This window comes from Papaver somniferum, chromosome 7 (genome assembly GCF_003573695.1).
Source record: "Papaver somniferum cultivar HN1 chromosome 7, ASM357369v1, whole genome shotgun sequence".
Taxonomy (NCBI): domain Eukaryota; kingdom Viridiplantae; phylum Streptophyta; class Magnoliopsida; order Ranunculales; family Papaveraceae; genus Papaver; species Papaver somniferum.
This window is the reverse complement of record NC_039364.1, coordinates 139,510,392-139,533,679: the sequence shown is the minus strand read 5'-3', so window position 1 is coordinate 139,533,679 and position 23,288 is coordinate 139,510,392. Positions and strand designations below refer to the sequence as shown.

The following is a 23,288-nucleotide window of genomic DNA, read 5'->3' as shown; positions in this document are numbered from 1 at the left end:
CTTGAAAATTGCTTTGAAGCTAATAGTTTGTGTGAGAAAGCTATACTCGTCTTCCAAGAATGTTTCAATGATTAAGATGGAGTTTAGAACGATTAAGCATTGATTGGATATAACACATTATGCGTACTTGTATGCTAGATGTTGCAAGTTATTCAAAGTCCAGGAACCATAGTATGCATACTTGTATGCGTACTGGTTTGATAGTTGAAGTTCGGGAACTTAGTATGCATACCCGTATGCGTACCAGCTTAAAAGTTCAAGTCCGGGAATTCAACTGAGTTTGGTCATGTACGACAGTATGCATACCCGTTCGCATACTGGAGAACCTAGACCAAGTCCGGAACTCTAAAAATGCATACCAGTTTGCATACTTGAGTGGGTTAAGTTCTAAAATCGGTTTGTTCATGAACAAATACATTTCTATATTAAGGAATGCAATCTTTTGCAAACTGTGGATATAATGTTCATGAATTGATTCGAGTGAATCAAAATCGATTTTTCTTCAATTATGTCTTGTATACTTCTATGAGAATGCAAACAATTGAACAACTCCATAACTAGTTTCATTTGAGTCATTTGAACTAGTTGTGATTAAGATGAACAAGGTTGATATGAAAGTGTTCATATGGCTAACTTCCGTTAACTATTGTTGAGCCAACCATGTGCACACGTTTGGGTACGGTTACTCATACCTAAATGAAGTCACATATCATTTGTGTATAACAAGCTAAGTTCGATCTAACGGTTGAAAGATATTAGCTTGACTCTAATCAGGTTTTCATCTAACAGTGAATATTGAATGCTTAGTTACCAAGGTAACATTGATTGCAAACCCTGATTTGAAGACTATTTAAGGGAGAACTCTAGCAACTGGGAAACCTAATCCCCACACCTCTTGTGTGATACTAGTTGTGTCTAGATTCGATTCTTCTTTAACCTAGGTTTTTCCTAAAACCATTATAGGTTAACGACTTAAAGACTTCATTGGGATTCTGAAGCCGGACCCAACTATTTTCTCCTTAGTTGCATGTTCTGATCTTACTTTGTTCAACCGTAATGAGTATTGTCTTCTATAATATTTGCTCGAGATTTAATCTCCCATATGTAAGATAAAACGTAGTCACAAAAATCTTCGTCTCATCGTTTGTGATTCCACAATATCTTGTTTCGCTTCCATACGATTAAGATTATTGTGAGGTGATTGATATTACTAGGTTGTTCTTCGGGAATATAAGTGTGGTGTATCAATTGGTTCATGTTCACCTTGATTTATCAAATACGGAACAAAAACTCGTAGGTATTTCTGTGGTGGAGACAGATTTATCTATTCAATAAAAAAATTTGCGTGAGACAAATTTGTTTATCAAATCTTCGACTTTGGGTCGTAGCAACTCTTAGTTTTGGGTGAGATCAGCTAAGGGAATCAAGTGCGTAGAATCCGGTGTGGTTCAAGAGGAGTAAGGAACGCGACTGTACCTTAATCAGTGTAAGATTGGTTAGGTCTCAACTACATTCCAGTCCAAAGTTAACTTGTAGTAGGATAGAGTATGTAGTGGCTTAATACAGTGTGGTGTTCAAACTTGTACTAGGTCCCGAGGGTTTTCTGCATTTGCAGTTTCCTCGTTAACAAAAATTTTGATGTCTGTGTTATTTCTTTTCCGCATACATTTTTCTATAATTAAAATATCACAGGTTGTGCGTAGTTCAATCAATTAGATAATCCAACCTTTGGTTGATATATATAAATTGATTGACACTTGGATATTAGTCTTTGGTACCATCCAAGTTATTTCTCATATTAATTCGGCTCACAGATTTCTATCTGTTCGATTGCAGATTGATTTGAAAAGTTGAGATATAACTCTTGGATGTTTTTTCCCTGATTGAGTCTGACTGTCTAGTTGATTCTCTTGGAAATATATTGGAGTTAGTCCACACAGATTGCCTAAATTAAATATTGGGTGTGGTTGTTAGACCCCCGATTGGTATCAGAGCAGGAAAACACGTTTAAGACCTCATAAGTATGTGTTTGTAGCATTCTGGTTTCTATGGATAGATTGTCTCAATCTCACGCACATAAAAATGTCTTTCAAAATTTTTTATCATGCCAAATGTCTTGGGCTTACCTCAAAGGATAACTCCTTAGATGATTCTTCCGAATCCCGAGTAGAAAGTTTTTGCTATCAGATTCTGGTAAATTTCGTCCTGATGAGACAATTGACACTATGTCAAAAGCTGAAATGGAACTCACCAGAACTTTAAAAAAATCTGCAGAGATTATTGATTTCTTAGACTCTAAAATAAAGTCTTTTGAAGAAAAATATGCTCAGCTCATTGATGAACTCGAGAAGTCTCTTGGTCGAGAACGTGAACTCTACAGTATTGTTGAGTCTTTCTCTAACAATATCGAAAACCTTGTTCAAGAAACTACCCTACATCGTGAAAAAAATAGTGTTCTTGAATATATTGTTAAAGAAGATTCAATTAGAGAAATACGTTTGATCGAGACTCATTCATCAGATCTGAACAACATTCATGCTGAAAAAGATAAACTGGTCGCATCTCTTATCCTAGCCCAGGAACAGTGCAATTCTTTGAAAAAGGAAAACTTTTTCTTAATGAGCAAATCTTCTTCTATGTCCTTCTATACTTATCACAAGGGATTACAATATATGAAGAAAATTACTACAAATGAAGCATCTGCTAAGATATGTATACATAACTTGCATTCTTCCAATAGGGCTATGAGTTTGGAACAGGTTCCTTCCGATGTCCCTCATCCACGATCTTGTTCATTCTACGGGAAAATAAATTATTATGATTCACATTGTTTTGCTAGAAAGAAACAGATTTCTGATTTTCAAAATCTTCTTATTTTTGTTGTTGACAGTGTGAATTGCCTAACAACATCCACAATGGATTTCATTCCTGCAAAAAACCAGAACTCCCATGCACAAGGTTTCCAAAGTCACTTTTCGATAAATCCTTACAGGAATCGTGTTCCTCTTAATGGTGCTAATAATTACACTACTAATGTACACATTCCAAGTGCAAATGAGAAGAAGTCTGGTAGGCCTAAGTCTAGAATATGGAATTTTCTCAATTCTGATCCTATGGAACCAATATCTAGAGGTCCTAGATTTAATCCTCAGAAAAATCCGTCTGATGGATACTCAAAGAGGTTTATGTCTTATTTCTATGGAATAAGAAATAACAAAAGAAAGGTAAGGAATACAAGGATCAAACATCAGGAAGTGGTATTTACAATTCATCTCTCAATGGTCATGGTGGGATTACTTCTCACTTTGCTACCTAGCTCTAGGTAATTTCATCCTTGTATCTAACTTGAGAGTTGCAAGGATGACATTTGCGAGATGCTCAAGTTTGTTGTAGATTACCATTTGTCTTGTGTTCGATTTAGTTGTTTTCTTCTTTTGTGAAGGTTGAGTCATTTCTTGATTCCTTGTAACTATTGTATCTTCTCCTTATGCTCTGATTAAATATTTTAATTACTGAGCTATGAAGATAAGAGATATCTGAAAACACATAGTATTTCCTTATTTTTGGATCTTTTCTGATCCATTAACCTTTCATAACAGGTCCACGAACGTCTGTGTCTTTCTAGGGTGTTTTAGGGTTTCCTTGACAAGGGCGTCCTTCTCTTGTTCATAAACATATATATCTTTTATATTGTTTTTCCTCCTAATAAAAAAAATGGAGAACTCCTCAAGACCTCAGGAAGTGGTGAATCTTGAGATGGAAGAAGACATTAAACGGTGCGATTCAGTTCAAGATCTTGTCTTGAAAAAGATGATTGAAAGGAAAGAGTACAACTCCTGGATTGGAGAATCTGTCAAGGATTTAATCCTTTTTCAGAATGACTCTAGATTCTAGGGTCGAATTTGCAAATCTTCAACTGCAAATGAATCAGCACATTGATGGTCAGACCAAAATCCTCGAAAATCAAAATATCCTGATCAGGAATCAGAAGAAACTCACGGGGATTGTGCAAAGCTAGGGAACTTGCCCGCATTGTTGACCGAAAAGTTAATGTTCTAACCCATGAATATGGAGTTTCCACGGTCAAAAGAATCAAGGATATCAGCGATACCTTTTATGATGGAGCTTTTCAAAGGTATGAAGTTATCAAAGAAACTTGATCATGTCTAGGAAAGTTCTTATGAGAAATTATTACTGTGTTTTAAGAAGGATAATTAGGGTTTGGAATAGCCTATATTGTGATTAGATATTGCTATTTCCAACGATTTTCATTTTGAAATGTTTTTAGATTTATTTATTTAAATTCTAAAGTTTATTTGGAAGATGACTTTGCAGTATTAATCTTTACTGTTTTTATATGTTGCAAAAAATATTATGGGATATGTGTTGTTTGCGTCCGTGAACTATGATTGTCCCATACTTGTCAAAAGTTAAGTTTATTGTGTCATTATGCAAATAGTGATCTAGTACACGTTTCTTAAAGAATGAGTACTGAAACTACTGAGAATAGCACTGGCGGGATCATGCCTGCAATCGACCTCACCGGAGAAGATATAATTCATTACGAACGCGACAGAGCTAAGGAGCAACCATCCATCCGACCTTATCACTCTCAAGGACCATATGACGCTATAAACTTGGAGATTATGACGAATATTTTCTCGAAAATTCGTTTAGGTCAAGGTCCCTCAACCTGATCACAAGGGACTCGGGAAGTTTACTTCACTTTACAATTTTACTTATGACTCTTTCATTCTGTATCGGATTGACCTAGTTTTTTTCTTGTAAGATTTGTCTTTTTGTCGTCTACAGGATAAATTTAGTGGAAACTGGGAAAGGCTCCAAAAAATTCGTGACCTAGTCAAAAGCGTTGCGGAGCCACATAGGGTCATAAAACGCCAACAAAAATACATCTTATCGCCCTTCCTTATTCATAGAATCATGACAAGAACGCGAAAAAGTATGAAGAGAAACAAAATCCCAATACGTGGCTCAACCGAAACTCATCCTTATCCGAAGACGCAAAGCTACTAGTCGATATGCTACCTCAACACTCGTTCCGTCAGAAAGAAGAGGAACTAGACCTAGGAGTTACGGCCAAGCCTCGATGAGCCTCCAGTTCAGCTTTACCAAAAGCTATCACATTTTATTTTCCGATGAACCTCAATTCACCCAAGACGAAGAAGGATAATATCTTTGCCGCCGAATCTAACAAGAGAAAAGAAATCCGAAGCAATATTCATGAGGCCAACAATTCAGATAGAACTTAATTACTCGACATACCGCCGCAACCAACTATTATCACTGAAGTAAACACGGGAAGGATCCGAGACCGTAGATCCAAGCCACATGTTGCTGGCAGTTCTGTCAGTAAAAGACTTATCTCTCAAAAAGATATGCTCGGAAGGCTATCCCATAAGTCAGGGTCATATGTGATGAGCAAATTACAAGATATGACGATCACTTACAACTTCCTCGGGTCAAAACACTATTTTACCGCGTGAAGAAATGCTTAGAAGATTTCCAGAGAACTATCCCATCAACAAAGTTACCACAGATCGATTGTTCAGACACATCCATAGTTCTGCTAGTACACTATTTTTAATTTTGGTTTACCATCTACCAAAAGAAATACAGATCTCGATAGATGATTCGGATACATAAGTTCACATGAATCCTTGTCAAGGCACCTAGTAGAGGCCGAACAACATCTTCATCTTGTGCAGGAAGACACATGCGACCAATACCTCGATATGATTCTCCATGGACGTATCTAACTCGTAGAGTATCGCTTGCCCATCTTGAATACTCAATCTCATACGCTACAATGGTCTTATTTCATTTTCCAAGCATCTCGATTCAACGAAAATCCCTATTCATACAACAAAGTGGGAACTGACGAAGAACCATGCATCATGTATCTTTGTGACTAACATGAGGGGGGATCAAACATCCAACTCCTAGATGAAAGACTCTTACACTAGTAACCCAGAGATTCCGGGTGCAAAATAAATTGGTAGAATTCAGAACGCTTCAAGTTAGAGACCTCTCACTAGAGGTGTATGAACGAGAATCGGATATCCTGTCCGAGCCTCAGCTCCCACGGCCGACCCTCAGACACAAGCACTTCAATCATTGATATCAAACAAAAAATTGTTGGACGCTATCCCACGGGAATGAACTCAATCCCATGACATAGATGCTGAAATACTTCTACAAGTCAAAATCAGGTTTTGTCGCATCTAAAGAAGGACTCACCCATCCAGGGTTTCTATCACGATCAAGCAAGATAGGTTTTACAAAACCCCGTATAAGGATTTCAGAAAGGAAGCAAGTACCGAGATTACCCCTACGCGTTAGAATCGTTCCTTGCTCAAGATTCACGGCTGAGACAAACTAGGGTTTGTGTTGGGTAAAAAAGAGTCTGCGGCTTATTTTCGCTCAAACCTCCTCATACTTCATCCAGCCAACTCGAAAAACTGGGAAAAATGGGTTGAGAATTCGACAATGCGCCCTTGATAAAAAATATTCTTCTACGTCTTGATAGACACATTTTTGTGTCTAATTTTTCCTCAATGTTCTGTATTGTTGGTACTCGACTTCGTACTTACTTTTATGTGTTTGTAGGTATTTTTGGGAATAAACATTTTTGGAAAATTCGGCTCGAAAAGTTGCTCGGGGCACCCCGGGAAAAGTAATAAAGGTACCCTTATTTTGGATAAGGGACACCCCAGGGCACCCCAGCTGTTAAAGGCGTCCATGTTTTGGATCGGGGCACTTTATCCTCAACATTTTGAATTTCAAATTTGGCGGGAAAACTTGTGCAGACTCATGCAGATTTAGAGTTCGTGTTTTGAAGGGGTTTTAAGCAGACTCAATGGCTAAAATTGTTTAGGAAGACTTCTTAATGATTAATAGGCGTGTTATGTTTATTGGTGTTGATCAGAAATGGTTGAATCATCAAGATTGATTGAAACAGGGTCTTACGGGTTTTTCTTGAGAAACCCGAGAGTTGTTGTTTTTGATCTTGGAGACTTATGGAGTGATTCAATCACCCAAATGGATTGGTATGGACTTGTTACACCTAAACAGGGTCGGTAATGAGCCAAGAATTAACTAACTTGGGCTACGTCATCGGATTGAAGAAAACAGGGTAACACGTTCAGGCAAGAGGTATTTCACGGGACTGCTTGGGTTTTGGAGAGTTTAAACGATTGCTGCGCATGTTGGTTGAGTCGAGCATCAGTTTGGATCGTGGAAGAGATAAACAAGGAGAGTTTTGCAGCTGGCAGACGCGTGCATGAGAAGAAAAATGAAAGAATATCTTCCGTGTCTGGCAGAGCAATGGGGATTATTCCGTAGTTATTACTGTGACTTTGAGGTCCTGTCGAGTATATATAGGGTGCTTTGGAGTTGTAGGAGGGGGAGAGTTTGGGGAGCGGTTAGAACGAACAGAGAGTCGAGAAATCAAAGTTGCAGGAAACGCCATTTCTGCTGCTGCATAGCTGAAACAGTCTCTAAGGATTCCCAAGAAATTCCTGATAGGACTACGTATGTGCCTAGAGCCCCATATCCACATTTGTTAGCCCCAACAAAGAAGGAGTCAACTATCAACGAGATAATGGAAATATTTAAGCAGGTGAACATCAATATTCCATTATTAGAAGCAATTAGTTAGATGCCTGCTTATGACAAGTTCCTTAAAGATCTTTGTACACGAAAGCGTAAGATGAATGTCCATAAGAAAACCTTTTGAGCTGGTCAAGTAAGTTCAATTCTTCTGAACCAAACACCCCCTAAGTATAAGGACCCTGGATGCCCCACCATATCTTGCGTGATTGGTAATCATGTAGTTGATAAGGCTTGACTTAGGAGCTAGTGTTAACTTACTCCCATACCATGTGTATACCCAGCTAGGACTTGGTAAGTTGAAACCGACCAAAATGACACTTCAATTAGCTGATAGGTCTATCAAAGTGCCTCGTGGTGTCATAGAAGATGTTGTTATTGAGGTTGATAGGTTCATATACCCAGTGGATTTTGTTGTTCTAGATACCCAGCCTGTTCAGGACCCAAGTGCTCAAATACCGGTGATTTTTGGTCGCCCATTCTTAGCCACATCTAATGCTGTAATCAATTGTAGAACCGGACTTATGAACATATCTTTTGGTAATATGACTACTGAGCTAAATGTTTTTAATATCATTAAGTCTTCTGAGATAAATGATTTAGAAGTGGTGAACATGATTCGCACTTTGGTTTCTGATCCTTTAGCCTGCACTATGTTTGATAATCCATTATTTGATGAACCTTTCAGTGCTTCGGAGGATGTAACCATGGCGAACACCTTAGTTGATGAGCCTATGCTAGAGATTTTCTTCGATAATCCATTATATGAGGATGTTGTTCGTTTAGATGAACAGTCCCCAAAAGAAGCTAGTATCTGTGCTGACTTTATGGAACCTAGAACCCATCCCATAGATTTTTGTCCATTTGAGGATATTGTTCGCCCTAAGTTCGGGGGTAATGATGACTCTAGTGATCGTCATGTATCCCTAATTGAAGTCCCTAACTTGGGACTCGAGCTTTGTGCGTCTAAGATACTACTTGAGTTTCTTCAAACTCTGCTACCCGATCCTCCAGATACTGTCCATGAAGAAACCCAATTCTTAGAGACATGTCATTCGGTTGAACCTGTTTTCCTAGACACTTATATAGAGCCCAAAGAGACACCCCAGATAAATATAGTTGCCTTGATGAAATCCCTAGATCAAGTTATGCTCCGTCAGCTCATTTTTTTAATCCAAGATGGTAGTATTTCTTTTGTGTCAGCTCTATTTGGTTCTGAGGACCCGCAACTATTTCGGTTATTGGTATATGACTTTGGAAGGTGACAATCCTTTTTGAGGTATTTGATGTCCATCTAAAGACTTTAAATTTAGCATTTTCTGGGAGGCACCCACGCTCATGCTTACGGTAATATCCTTCCTTATTTATTTTTCCATCAATCAAGTGGTAACAGTTTCTCCTTGTTCATGCTTTTAATTTCATCTTTAGAACATTAAGGACAATGTTAGATTTAAGTTTGGGGGTGGGGAAGAAACTTTTTGTTAGCTTTTAGTTGCAATAAATAAACTCCATAGCCTAGAAATTTATGCTTATTAAGGTTGGCACTAACCAATCTAAGTGGATGTGAACAAATTGGTTGTAGGAGTTGAGGAACCAATCTGATTAGATGGAAACATCTAAAGAGTCTATTCATAAAAGCACAGAGCTCAGGTGTTAGAATTTTTTTTTAAAAAAACATGGTAATTTCGCCATATCTCGTTGAATCCTAATCCTTATGTTTTTATTTTTTAAGTGATTTGGTGGGGCACCCGATTCAAGTTGTTACCATTGCTAGGGTGAAATAGAGTGATTGAGATACAAAAAAAAAAAAAGAGATCGGACCATGAGACCAACCAGAATAAATTCAATAAATTCGACCACTGGTGCCCTTGTATATGCCAGTTGTGTTGACCTAGAGTTAGGTTTATCGACCACTGGTCCCCTTGTATATGCCAGTGTTTTGATATTAGTCAGACCGGTATCTCAGTCCATTAGGATAGGTTCATCTTGGCAGAGGCCTTCAGTCAGATATGGGAAACACCGTTCACTATAAACCATCTAATTTTTTCTTTATCCATCTTCTTAATCTTTCCATGTGATTGGTTGACTCCGGTTATGATGTCCAGAAACTATTTGAGTAGAGCTCTGTCACTTATATATGAATTTTAGTATGCTGAATGCAAAATCGTGTACAACAATTGGAATTTCGCATCAGGGTACTTCCCCTATAGTCAATGAGAGTATGCCAACCAAGGAGATTCTTTAATGCCTTCCAAGGTTTTGCATAGATAGCTAGGATCTGGAGTAAAGGTTTTGTGGGTACACATCTGGTAAACCTTCCCGAGATTAACTCGGTCGCTAGGACCACCTAGCGAGTTAGGATTTTATTAGTTTTGCTCGAGGACTAGCAAATAATAAGTTTGGGGGTATTTGATAGACACATTTTTGTGTCTAATTTGTCCTCAATGTTCTGTATTGTTGGTACTCGATTTCGTACTTATTATGGTATTTTATGTGTTTGTAGGTATTTTTGGGAAATAAACATTTTTGGAAAATTCAGCTCGAAAGTTGCTCGGGGTACCCCCCGGAAAAGTACAAAAGGCACCCTCATTTTGGATAAGGGCCACCCCAGCTATTAAAGGCACCCATGTTTTGGATCAGGACACTTCATCCTCAACATTTTGAATTTCAAATTTGGCGGGAAAACTTGTGCAGACTCAGCAGATTTAGAGTTCGTGTTTTGAAGGGGTTTTAAGCAGACTCAATGGCTAAAATTGTTTGGGAAGACTTCTTAATGATTAATAGGCATGTTATGTTTATTGGTGTTGATCAGAAGTGGCTGAATCATCAAGATTGATTGAAACAAGGACTTACATGTTTTTCTTGAGAAACCCGAGAGTTGTTGTTTTTGATCTTGGAGACTTATGGAGTGATTCAATCACCCAAATGGATTGGTATGGACCTGTTACACCTAAACAGGGTCGGTAATGAGCCAAGAATTAACTAACTTGGGATACGTCATCGGATTGAATAAAACAGGGTAACACGTTCAGGCAAGAGGTATTTCACGGGACTGCTTGGGTTTTGGAGAGTTTAAACGATTTCTGCGCATGTTGGTTGACTCGAGCATCAGTTTGGATCGTGGCAGAGATAAACAAGGAGAGTTTTGCAGCTGGCAGACGCGTGCATGAGAAGAAAAATGAAAGAATATCTTCCATGTCTGGCAGAGTAATGGGGGATTATTCCGTAGTTATTACTGTGACTTTGAGGTCCTATCGAGTATATATAGGGTGCTTTGGAGTTGTAGGAGGGGATGGAGAGTTTGGGGAGCGGTTAGAACGAACAGAGAGTCGAGAAATCAAAGTTGCAGGAAACGCCATTTCTGCTGCTGCATAGCTGAAGAACACGAAGAACAAACTAACCAAGACAGTCGTTTATCAACAGTGATCACGACACACAACCATGGGTCTTAGAAGCTACAGTCTCAGCGACTGTTGCGCGACAGTCTTATTTGCTATAGTAACAACGACAATCAACATATATCGTTCTCTGTAATTTTAATCATTCTCACACTTTCATCATTTGTAAACCATCTTTGAGCATAAATGAAATCAACTTTTGAGCATGTTTCCAACATGATGAAGAGCTAAACCCAATCCTTGGGGCGAGGGAGGAAGCTATCTTTCCAATGAAAAAGTGGTAATTCTTAATTATTTAATTTGTGGAATTTTTATTTATGATTATTTGCCTAGATTGAAAATAGATTTTATGATTTTTGTTAAACAATTGTATTTTCTTTTGATGGAACATGCTTAGCCTAGGGTTTTGATGTCTCATGCTTTGGATTAACATTTGTTGTTTCTAAAAATCTAATTTTGCAATAGTTAAGAATCAATTTGAACGTGTGGAATTGCATGATTATAATTAGCATCACTTTAGAATTGGTAAATAGCGGAATCATAGCACCTGTCTCTCCATAATTCTCACAACACTCTTTATTCGAGTTTGTTATTTTTATTTATAAAAATTAAGTCTAAAAAAGCTGCTTTCACAAGTCTTGAACGAACCATTACTTACCACTTCTACAACCACTGTAAAAATACCATCGCTTCTCTCCTACCATGTGTTAAAATAGCATGATGTTTCAATACGCGATCCAGGATATATAATCAAAACACTTGAAGAAATTGTTGTTAATTAAATGTGGATTCCGAGTGCAACTTCATATGGATATATCAACGGAAAAACAAGCTCCAAATCCTTTTTTTCCAATAGATGAATGTTGGGTCTTTTCAGTTCAATAGTTAGGGTCAACCACTGAAATCAGACGTCAAACGAAGTTTTTACAGGCTCTGGAGTCAAGATCGCGCAAGGAAGGACTTTCTATTTCGAATTTAGCTTCGAGTTTTCACCTACTCACATACGCAACAGATCAAGCTAGGTTTTGCATTAATTAAAACACATGATGGTCCCTTTCCTTTACCAAATGCCTCTACATCTCGGGAAGAAAACTGTCTCTTCTTATTTAACGCCTTCATATACTTTCCTCCACGTCTCCTCATCTACCGGTATCTCTTACATAAGGGCCTCTTTAAGAAATGAAGAACAAAGTTTATCTTGTTCAAGACAGTTCCAACAGAATCCAGCGACTCTCGCGACTACCTCACATTGAAAGCAAAGATTTTCACGGGTTATCATCAAGTTTTTCATATTTACAAGATCCTTAGAAGCAAGTCCGTTAATACTTATCATTCTCATGACACTAAATCCTCCAACAAGTGTTTCTTACAAAGTCAAAGAAGACATAAGGCATGTGAAATTACCCTCAGGTCGGTTGGTTGTCTCTCTGCACCCTGAGCCTTTTTCTGAAGGCCCTCTGAAATTGTTGAAGTCTTCTTCAACCTCATTCTACCAAATTCAAACCCTTTCTCGCCATGAGGAATACTTGTATCCATAAAAGTCTCGTTTTTCATGCAACTCTAAGAACGAGAGAGAAATTAGAAGAAGTACCCTAAGAGATTGAAGACACATGGCATATACATAGGGTCTGTAATTAGGGGTTAACTGTGTTGTGAAGATTCAAGCCTCATGAGCGAAGGCCGAAACTTGCTCTCATTTCTATATAACTATCCTTATTTCGATCTCAATAAATCAATTCCATATCTCCAAGGATACTCACGGATCCATTCGGGTCCATACTTTCACAAGGGATCAAGCAAAATACGATTTTTGGAAACCCAAGAGTAAAAATGAATAATCGTACCACGGAAGTGTCTCTGGCCTAAGGATACAAAATTCATGACCTAAACCAAGCTAAGGAAGGGTGGTAAACTCATAATACTCTAAGGGGTTGTGCTTGAATCAAGAGAACGCTTTAAGAGTCCAACTGAAACAAGGATTCCTTCGGTAATTCGGATTGATGAACATTGCAGCAGCGGAGACTTGAAAACTGATGAAAAACCATAAGGAATTTCGGGGTACTTCATGAAACAGACAAACGAGCTAGGAGATGTGGCCCCAACACCAAAGAAAGTGCAATCTAAGAAATTCCTGAAATTTTATACGGGATTTCCGAAGTCAAAAGTATACACGGATTTGGTTGGTCAAACGAACTCGGAATCAAGTCATTCTTTTTTGCATTAGAAATAATATTCCATTTTCTTTAAAATTTGGGGCCGGAAACTCAAATCGGATTATGTATCAAGATTCTACATCCATTCTCCCTAAGGGTCTCAAATCTGAAGTTTTATGACAAACATCTAAGCGAAGAGAATCCTTGACAAATACGACTACTTTAATTCATTCGAAGGCCAAAGAAGTATGCATAAAAGATGATTAAAGAGAAACAAAGTTCAATACTTACTGAATACGCCTCAATAAAGAACGAACGATGGGTATCCACATCATCAAATCCAAACTACATCATCATATTGAAGACTAATATCGATCGTTTTGATAGACGAATGGCACTATCACGTAAAAAAAGGAAGACATTATATCAACATTCATGCCACGATTATAATTCAAGGGTAAATGATTAAATTCAAGCATTAAGAATAAGAAATGGGCAATATCAATTCTACTTCAAATAGAAAGAGGAATTTGGCTCGAACAGGGAAAGCCGAGCATTTATTTCCCTAAAATCATGCCAAGAAATGCCCCAAGACTTTCCATTCACACATGACCAGTTGTGGATGATGCTCAAGCATTCCCTTTCTTCTCAAGAGCAAGATCTCATTAGTTGTTTTTTTGACGAAAAACCCTTGGTTCAAAGTTTATAAATAATTTTGAAATGGTATTTTGGTAATGCAAGGAGGCGGATCGGTTTACTCAACTAGTGCACGACCAAAAATACATACAAGACAAGTTCTCTTCTCTAATTTTATCTCAGGAAGGAATCTCTCAAGCAAAAGGAAAAGGAACTAGAGCTAAACGAGGAAATTAAAGGAATTCTAAGGTCTTTTCTCCTTCCAAAACTCCTCCAAGCCATGACCAAGCCCTTCAAATGCGTGAGAATGCTCTCCTAGGATAGTGGGACGTCACTTATTCTCTCGGAATTTTTCAGAGGGACCAAAGTCAAAGAGAATTAGGGTTTTTTTTACGAAAAATAGCCCTAATTTCAAGAATTTGGCGAAAAAAAGGGATTTACTTTAAAAGAGAAGGGGCCGAGCCTCTCCCCATTCTATTGGATGGTTCTATACACCCCTCTCATCCCATTTTATCTCATAACTCTTCAACAAAAACGAGCTCATAAGGGATTTTGACCAAAATACCCTTATTTCGCAATTTTGAGTATTTTCAAATAAGAAGGCCCTAATACAGCCAGAGACCGACGAAACTCTTGTATACTCATTCCAAAGGATTCATACACGTGAATGTTGAGTTCTATAAGTGTTCGGAGAAGAATGGGATTGAAACGGAGTCTAGGAAAACAGAATTTTAGAGAAAATAAAGGGAATTTAGCTTAAATAGGGAAGTTCGAATCATATTTTCCAAAAGCAGGACCAGACACGTGCCTCTCTCCCTCTCTCAAGCTGTGACCATGCCTAGGAAATCTCATGGTCTCTATCATGCCAAATAAATTCAAGCTCATTATAGTTTTTGACAAAAATACCCTTAAGTCTCAAAAGTATGTATTTTCTCTAATAAAGAGGTGTCTGATTGGTACAAGGAATAAAAAAAGCACTCATCACACAAGGTGACGAACCCACAAGATAGATGCACACCTTCCAATCCTCTCTAAAGTGTCTGAAGGAGTCATACGCGAACAAAAGAGAAATTAGGGTTTAGGTACAGTACAAGCATGAAAGAATTTACATGGGATAGGGACTCCGTAAATTCAAAAGTAAGTGCCTATATTTTCTCACGACTCTTCACTAACATCAAGGCCAGACAGGAAGACGTTCAAAAACTCTCTCTTCCCTGCATACTCTCTTATATAAACTCGGAAGCTCAAGGATGCACAAAGAGAGGAAATTAGGGTTTTGGCCAAGTAAACCCTAATTTGCAAACCCCATTCGACCAAGACGTAAATTTCATATTTGCAAGGCACATTTACTCTTCCAATGGCTCCTCTCCGCAAAACCCCAGGAAGTTCCCAAGATTGAGAGTCGATTCCAAGATCAAAGTCATAAGAGTCGAAGGCTAAACATCAATTCGGGGACTCTGCAAGTGTAAAAGAACGATTGGATCGTAATTTCATATGATTGATTTGTTACCATCTATATAATCATAATAGAACAATCAAGGTTCTACTATGAGTAGGGGAGTTAATGTAGATGGTGAAATTTGGATAAAGGGAAAAAGTGTCGTTTCAAGACCATAGACAAAATTCTCATGGGAGAGATTAAGCCCTTGGTCCTCAAGGCACTCATAGCCACGATTTCTAGTATAAGTCCCCGCGAGACAATGTTGGTCGTGATGTCGTGACTCCTAGCGCACATCCTCGACGAGATATTGCTGGTCACGTAAGTTTTGTAGAGCGTAAAATATCTCCGGCAGACCTATAAACCAGAAAAGCCACAATTCCAATATCTCTTCGCGAGACGCAGCTGATTGTGATGTCATGAATCCTAGTATACATCCTCGACGAGATACTGCTGGTCATATAGGCTCTGTAGATGCGTAAAAACGTCCCCGACGGACTTATGACCCAGAGCAGAGATATGCATGTCTCCCGTAAGCACGACTCACGCTCTTTGAGATCAAGGACTGATTCCTAGTACATCATCGTGAGATACACTGGTCATGTATGCTCTAGGCTCGGACTCGACTTACTGAGGTTTCTGATGAGTGCCAAATATTGTATATATTTATCCCTTTTTGTTGGCATTTAACTCATCTTTTGTGCATTAATTCTACATTTTATCCCATATTCTGTATTTTCATTGTTTTCAAGAATAAATATTTTTCTTACTTAATTTTGCATTTTTAGGTATCAAATAAAGTCTGGATGATTTGCGGAGCAGAAAAGTAGTGAAAAGCCGGGAAGAATTACGCAAGGAAGCCGCAAAGAATGGAGCGCAAGTCCAAAAAGCTAGGAATGGGCTCAAGAAGGAAGAATTGTTCTTAAAGAAGATATGGGCTTGGCATACCCAAGCCCCAAAACCCTCACCCAAACCCATTTCCAATATCCAAACCCGCCTCCATCTTCAGTCGTCGGATTGGGTCCATCTCATCATCCAATGGTCGCTTCATCGTTGTTCATCGAAATCAGAAGCTCATGTCTAACACTACAGCACCTAACTCCATCTGGCACCGTTAGTTTCGTTGTATATCTGCATCCAACGGTCGCTGCCAGCCTCTTCACTTTTAGCCGTTAGATCGATCCATCATCTCCACATCCCACGGCTCATCCTCGCTGTTCATCCAATTTGCTACAACCTCCCAACACCCGAGCACCCGATACCTATACCCATACCAAACATCCCCTTCCCCTTCTTCCATCGACATCTCCTCCTCCATACCCTGTGCAGAACCACCACCACCTTCTCCACATGCTCTGACCTCGCCACCACCACTCCCTACGCCACCAAACCAACCCTAAACCTAAACCCATCATTACCATCACGTCCTATCTCTTTATCAACCACTAATTTCTCCAATTTCTCATCCTTCTTCTCACTGAAACCCTAGGTGAGAAATTGGGGATATAAGTGATGTTAAAGCAACAATTGGAGCATGAGATGAACGAGGAGAAGTAATTGGAGAGTGGGTCGACGAGATGGAGTGAGTATCTCAACACATTAGGTAAATCAATTTTACCTAATTTTCTGTTTTTGGGGAAAAGGGGTTGGAACCCTAATTCTGATATGGGGAGTATAAATTTGTAATGTTTTGTGTGAGAGGGGGGGGGGGGCATCAAGAGGTATCTCTGGACTAGCCAGAAAAACATTTTGTTCTGTTTTCATTGCAATTCCAATTTCAGTTCTTCTTATGCAGTTAACAGTGAATGTGTGCATGTTGTTTTCAATTATTTTGAATGTTATGTGTGTGTTGTTTGAATTATCCTGTATGATATTGATTGTTGTTCACATGTTTAGCATGAGCTAAACTGCTTTAGGCTGAGGCTCAGTTGAAGCCTTATGCACTGTCAATTGACATGTTGCTAGATAGTTAACTCCTTGCCCTGTTTTGCTTGAGAAATGGGAAGAGACTAATGCTCTTAGTGCCTGTGATTGATTGTTCTGTCAAAAGACAGTCAATGCTAGGGGCAAACTAGTGAGCAAGTTAGTTTTCCTCCCATTCTAGATGTATGCATAGGATTTTTAACTCAACCTAGAAATATGTTGTTTGATTAGGACACAAGGTGGATACTAAGCCTTAGCTTAGCCACAATCCCTATTACTGTCACTTACTTGTTTAGTCCTTACCTGTTTAATCTTTGCCTGTTTAATCTCCTTACCTGTTTTATCTCCTTGCCTGTTTTACTTGTTGAATTTCTTGCAATCTGTAGCTGTTGTGCACTGAAATCAGTGCACAAACTCACCTCTGCCCTTGGCTCACAGCCTTGGTTCCTTGCTGTTTTGTCATTTGCTTTGCTTTGCTAACTGTTTTAGTGTTATTCACTGCCTTCATCCATCACTGCTCACTGCCATAGTGCTTTGCACTCATTGATAGCTTAGGAAAACTTCTTGTATGCTCCCACTCCCTGTGGACAAACCCCTACTCATCCCTATACTATAAAACTTGGCCTTGTATACTTGCAAGTTTTGTGTGCAACCCCATTTCCACACCAAGTTTTTGGCGCCGCTGCCGGGGAGTAGTGCTGCCATATGCTGATTTCCTTTGCTGTCTTTCATCTACCATTGCATCTCTGTCAAGATCATTGCATGCCATTCATTCCTGCCCTGCAATCATTGCACTTGTAGCCAATTTCTGAGTTGCTGTTGATGTTGCTGCTGCTGTTGCTGCTGTTGCTGGAGCTGGTGAACCAAGCCTGCTGCTGCCAAGCCAAAGCAACTGGGCTGCCAACTGAAGCTGCTGGGCTATGCCTTCTACTGGTGGGCTTGTACTTCTCTGAACTGGGCTTCACCAACTTCAACTGAACTGGGATTGCCAAGTGCTGCTGGGCTCTGCCTTCTTTTGTTGCTGGGCTCGTGGTCTTCTGTGAGCTGGGCTTCGTTGCTGCTGCTGGGCTCTGTTCCACCTGTTGTTGCTGGGCTTGAGCGTGAGCTGCTAAGGACGATCCTAAAGCCCAACTGGGCTGTGCAACTAAAGGGAACAAAAGCCTAACTGGGCTTCCCTCCTTAACCAAGTAAGCCTAAACCATGAGTAACCCACTTGGGCCCCATTAAATATTCAATTTGGGTATGTAATAATTAATTTATTTTTAATTTGGGCTTGTAATAATTATTTTTATTTTTATTTTTCTTTTATTTTCTTTTATTTTTCTTTTATGGGCTTGTAATTATTATTATTGTTTTTATTTTCTTTTATGGGTTGTGCTAATTTATGCTAGGTTTAGTTCAAAAAAAACTTTTCCAAAGCCCAATTTTAAACCAAAAACAAAATCCCTTATTAAAACCAAAACCCACTCAAAAACCAAATCTTCGTAACCCTTGTGGGCCAAATTGTTTCCGATTGCTCTGTCTGACCAACATGTTAGTTGAGTACCTACAAGGACATGATTGTGACCTATAGAGACCAAACAAACAGACTTGTTAGAATTAATCAAGAAGAACCTATCGAAATTCTGAGTTCTGAGGTAGACAGCCCAGATCAATCCGAAACAATGGGAGAACCCCGTACCCTCAAGGATTATATGTACCCAACTAGAGCCAGTCAACCTTCTTGTATTGTGCTACCCGAGGCTAATGGCCATTATGAGCTGAAATCAAGCACAATACAGATGCTTCCTATTTTTAGAGGTGTTGAGAATGAAAACCCGTACCACCACGTGAGAGAATTCGAGGAAATTTGTGGAACTCTGCGTTTCACTCAAATGTCCGACGAAACCCTAAAGTTAAGGCTTTTTCCTTTTTCCCTGAAAGATAAGGCAAAGGCCTGGCTCTATGCTTTACAGCCTCAATCCATCATGACATGGGATGACCTCATAAAGGAGTTTTTCAAAAAGTTTTTCCCGAACCACAAGACTGCGACAATTCGTCAAAGTCTGAATAGCTTTGTGCAATTAGAAGGTGAGACCTTAGCTAGATACCTGGAGAGATTCAATGAATTATTGCTCCAATGTCCCCATCATGGTTTTGAAAAATGGAGACTTGTGCAAATTTTGTATGAAGGTCTAGATGTGTCCACCCGAACAACGGTTGAGTCGATGTGTAATGGTCTATTCGTAGACAAAACTGCTGATGCGTCTTGGGACTTCTTGATTGAAGTAGCTGAAAAGACGCAACAGTGGGAATCCATCCGTGAACCCAGAAAGACTACATCCGAAGCAAAGGCTTTTAGGATTGAAGCGGATTTTGAGGGTAGAGCAAACATGGCATCAATAGTTAGGAGATTAGAAGAGTTAGAACTACATAAAAATTCAAAACCTTCCACCACTACTCTCCGAGAGCATGTCGCTTCGTCTGTTTGTGCTGCTTGTAACGACCCCAACCATCAATTCCAAAATTGTCCAGATTTGCTTGCAGTCCAGGAGTCTAGGCTTGAACAGGCACATGCCATGTTTCAAAAACCAGAGCATAACCCTTATTCACAGACCTACAATCCAGGATGGAGAAACCACCCTAACTTTTCATGGTCAAAAGGACCCACTCAAGGAGGACCATCTCAACCCAATCAGAGCTATCAAAACAATCAGGGATATCAGAACAATCAAGGTTATCAACACCCGAGAAACCCTCAGCAACAATCAAACTCTCAACAACAATCATATCCTCAACAAAATACAGACAAGAGATTATCCACCCTAGAGGAAATGTTCCAGAGTTTGATGCAAAGTCAGAAAAATCTAGATCAAAAGATGGATCAAATATGTGAGAGAGAAAAGGGTAAACTTCCGAGCCAACCCCAACAAAATCCAAAGAGGATATTTCAAACATGCACAACATCCTACACTGAAACCTCACCTGATCAAGTCCATGCCATTACCACCCTCCGAAGTGGTAAAGTCATCGAGAACAACGTGGGCGAACCTAATGAATCTGATACAAATTCCACGCTGTCTCCACAACCCCAGAAAACCAAAGAATCTGAGCAAGTTGGAAAATCTGACAATTCTACTGCTGTGAATGTCCCTTTGCCAACTCATTCTCCTGTTGCCCCATTTCCTCAAAGATTGATCTATCAACAGAAAAGTACCCATTACAATGAGATGTTAGATCTGTTCAAGAGAGTCAACATCAACATTCCTTTTCTTGAAGCAATCAAGCAAATCCCTGCTTATGCCAAATTCCTCAAAGACTTGTGCACTCAAAAGCGCAAGCTCAATGTGCAAAAACGTGCTTTCTTAGCTGAGCAGGTGAGTTCCATCATTCTGAACAAAACTCCACCCAAGTTTAGGGATCCAGGATGTCCAACAATTTCTTGCACTATAGGAGAACACACGGTCAATAAAGCGTTATTAGACCTAGGTGCAAGTGTTAACCTACTGCCATATTCTGTTTATGAGCAGTTAGGTCTTGGGGAGTTGAAGCCAACATCTATCACTCTACAACTGGCATACCGATCTGTCAAGATTCCTCGTGGAGTGGTCGAAGACGTTTTGATCAAGGTTGACAAATTCTATTTTCCCGTAGACTTCATTGTCTTAGACACTCAACCTGTGCAAAACCCAGACTGTCACATTCCTGTCATCTTAGGACGTCCTTTCTTGGCTACGTCCAACGCGATCATCAACTGTCGGAATGGAGTGTTAAAACTGTCTTTTGGTAACATGACGGTAGAATTGAATGTGTTCGATATTAGTCAACAACCTGTGAATCTTGATGATGATGATGTGCATGAAGTTAATATGATTGAAGGATTAATGCAAGATTCGTTGACTAACATTCTATCCGTCGACCCCTTTCAAGCATGTATGGAGAACTTTAACCCTGATTCCTATGATGATGCATACTGTAGTGACGTCCTATCTCTGCTCGAATCTGTACCTCAAATGGACGTCACTGAAAGGAAATATGAAATGGAACCACCCCTACTCTCTGATTCCAAGCTTATTCCATCCATTGTTGAGCCACCCAAGCTTGAATTGAAAACATTGCCTAGTACGTTGAAGTACGCATTCCTAGGTTCTTCTGATACTTTACCTGTCATTATTTCATCATGTTTAGACACGGAACAGGAAAGTAAGCTTTTAGAAGTACTTAAGGAACACAAAGAGGCCTTAGGATGGACCATCTCAGATCTCAAAGGAATTAGTCCCACCATTTGCATGCACCACATTAACCTTGAAGAGAATGCCAAACCATCGAGGGAAATGCAAAGGAGACTTAATCCTAACATGAGAGATGTAGTCAAAGGAGAAATCCTGAAACTACTCGATGCGGGTATCATATACCCAATTCCCGATAGCAAATGGGTTAGTCCCATTCAAGTTGTGCCTAAGAAGTCAGGCATTACTGTTGTTCAGAACGACAAGAATGAATTAGTTCCTACTCGTACAATCACAGGATGGCGAGTATGCATCGACTACAGGAAGTTGAACACAGTAACAAGGAAGGATCACTTCCCGCTCCCTTTCATTGACCAAATGCTAGAACGTGTGTCTGGACACAGTCACTACTGTTTTCTAGATGGCTTTTCCGGTTATAACCAAATTCACATTGCTCCGGAAGATCAGGAAAAAACTACATTCACGTGTCCATTTGGGACGTTTGCTTATAGACGTATGCCCTTCGGGTTGTGTAATGCACCTGCTACTTTTCAGCGTTGCATGATGAGCATTTTTTCTGACATGATAGATAGTTTTCTCGAGATCTTTATGGATGATTTCTCCGTGTTCGGTTCTTCGTTTGATAAATGTTTAAGACATCTTACCCTTGTGATGTCCAGATGTAAGAAAAGGAACCTTGTTCTAAATTGGGAAAAGTGCCATTTTATGGTGAATTCAGGAATAGTTCTAGGACACATCATCTCGGAAAAAGGCATTGAAGTAGATAAAGCTAAAGTAGACCTCATCCGACATTTACCAAAACCCCACTCTGTAAGGGAAATCCGATCATTTTTAGGTCATGCTGGTTTTTACCGGCGATTCATCAAAGACTTTAGCAAAATCTCACGACCTCTGTGTAGTCTACTCGCCAAAGATGTTACCTTCAATTTCGATGATGCTTGTGTGAAAGCTTGGGAGGAATTAAAAACTCTTCTCACCGCCGCTCCTATAGTCCGACCACCAAACTGGGAACTACCGTTTGAACTCATGTGTGATGCCTCTGATTACGCTGTTGGTGCTGTCTTAGGACAGCGTGTTGATAGACGACCATACGTGATATACTATGCTAACAAAACCCTTAATGATGCCCAACTCAATTATTCAACTACCGAGAAGGAATTGCTTGCCGTCGTTTTCGCATTAGACAAGTTTAGATCTTATCTGATAGGGTCTAATATCATCATATACACAGACCATGCGGCTTTGAAGTATCTTCTTTCCAAGAAGGATGCTAAAGCTCGCCTTATTCGATGGATACTATTATTACAGGAATTCGATCTCGAAATCCGTGATAAGAAAGGTTGTGAGAATGTGGTTGCTGATCATTTTTCTAGATTAACTTTAGAGTCTATTGATGAATTTGAGCTGATTAGAGAATCATTCCCAGATGAACAGTTGATGTCTATCTCAGACCTTCCTTGGTTTGCTGATATTGTTAACTACCTCGCTGCAGGTAGGATGCCCTCACGTTGGTCGAGACAAGACCGCTATAAGTTCTTGGCTGAAGTTAAACATTTCCTTTGGGATGACCCATATTTGTTTAAGTACTTCCCGGACCAAATCATTAGGAGATGTGTCCCCAATACTGAACAGAAAGATGTGATATCTTTCTGTCATGACCAAGCATGTGGAGGCCATTTCAGTGCCAAGAAAACCGCTGCAAAGATCTTGCAGTGTGGATTCTATTGGCCATCATTGTTCAAGGATTGCCATGATTATTGTGTTGCTTGTGAACGCTGTCAAAAGCTAGGAAGCATTTCGAGGAGAAACATGATGCCATTGAACCCCATTTTGATTGTGGAGATTTTTGATGTTTGGGGGATCGACTTCATGGGTCCATTCC

General features: G+C 39.4%; 1 protein-coding gene across 1 annotated transcript in view; it reads left to right on the top strand.

The window, feature by feature from the left end:
• Window positions 1-2,915: 2,915 nt before the first annotated feature.
• The window catches only part of LOC113295309 (uncharacterized protein K02A2.6-like), a 67,230-nt gene continuing 46,857 nt past the window's right edge, over window positions 2,916-23,288 (top strand). Inside the window, exons 1-2 of the mRNA XM_026543657.1 lie at window positions 2,916-3,224; window positions 20,366-20,700. Coding sequence (XP_026399442.1) covers window positions 2,916-3,224; window positions 20,366-20,700 — 644 coding nt within the window. The remainder of the gene's footprint in view (window positions 3,225-20,365; window positions 20,701-23,288) is intronic.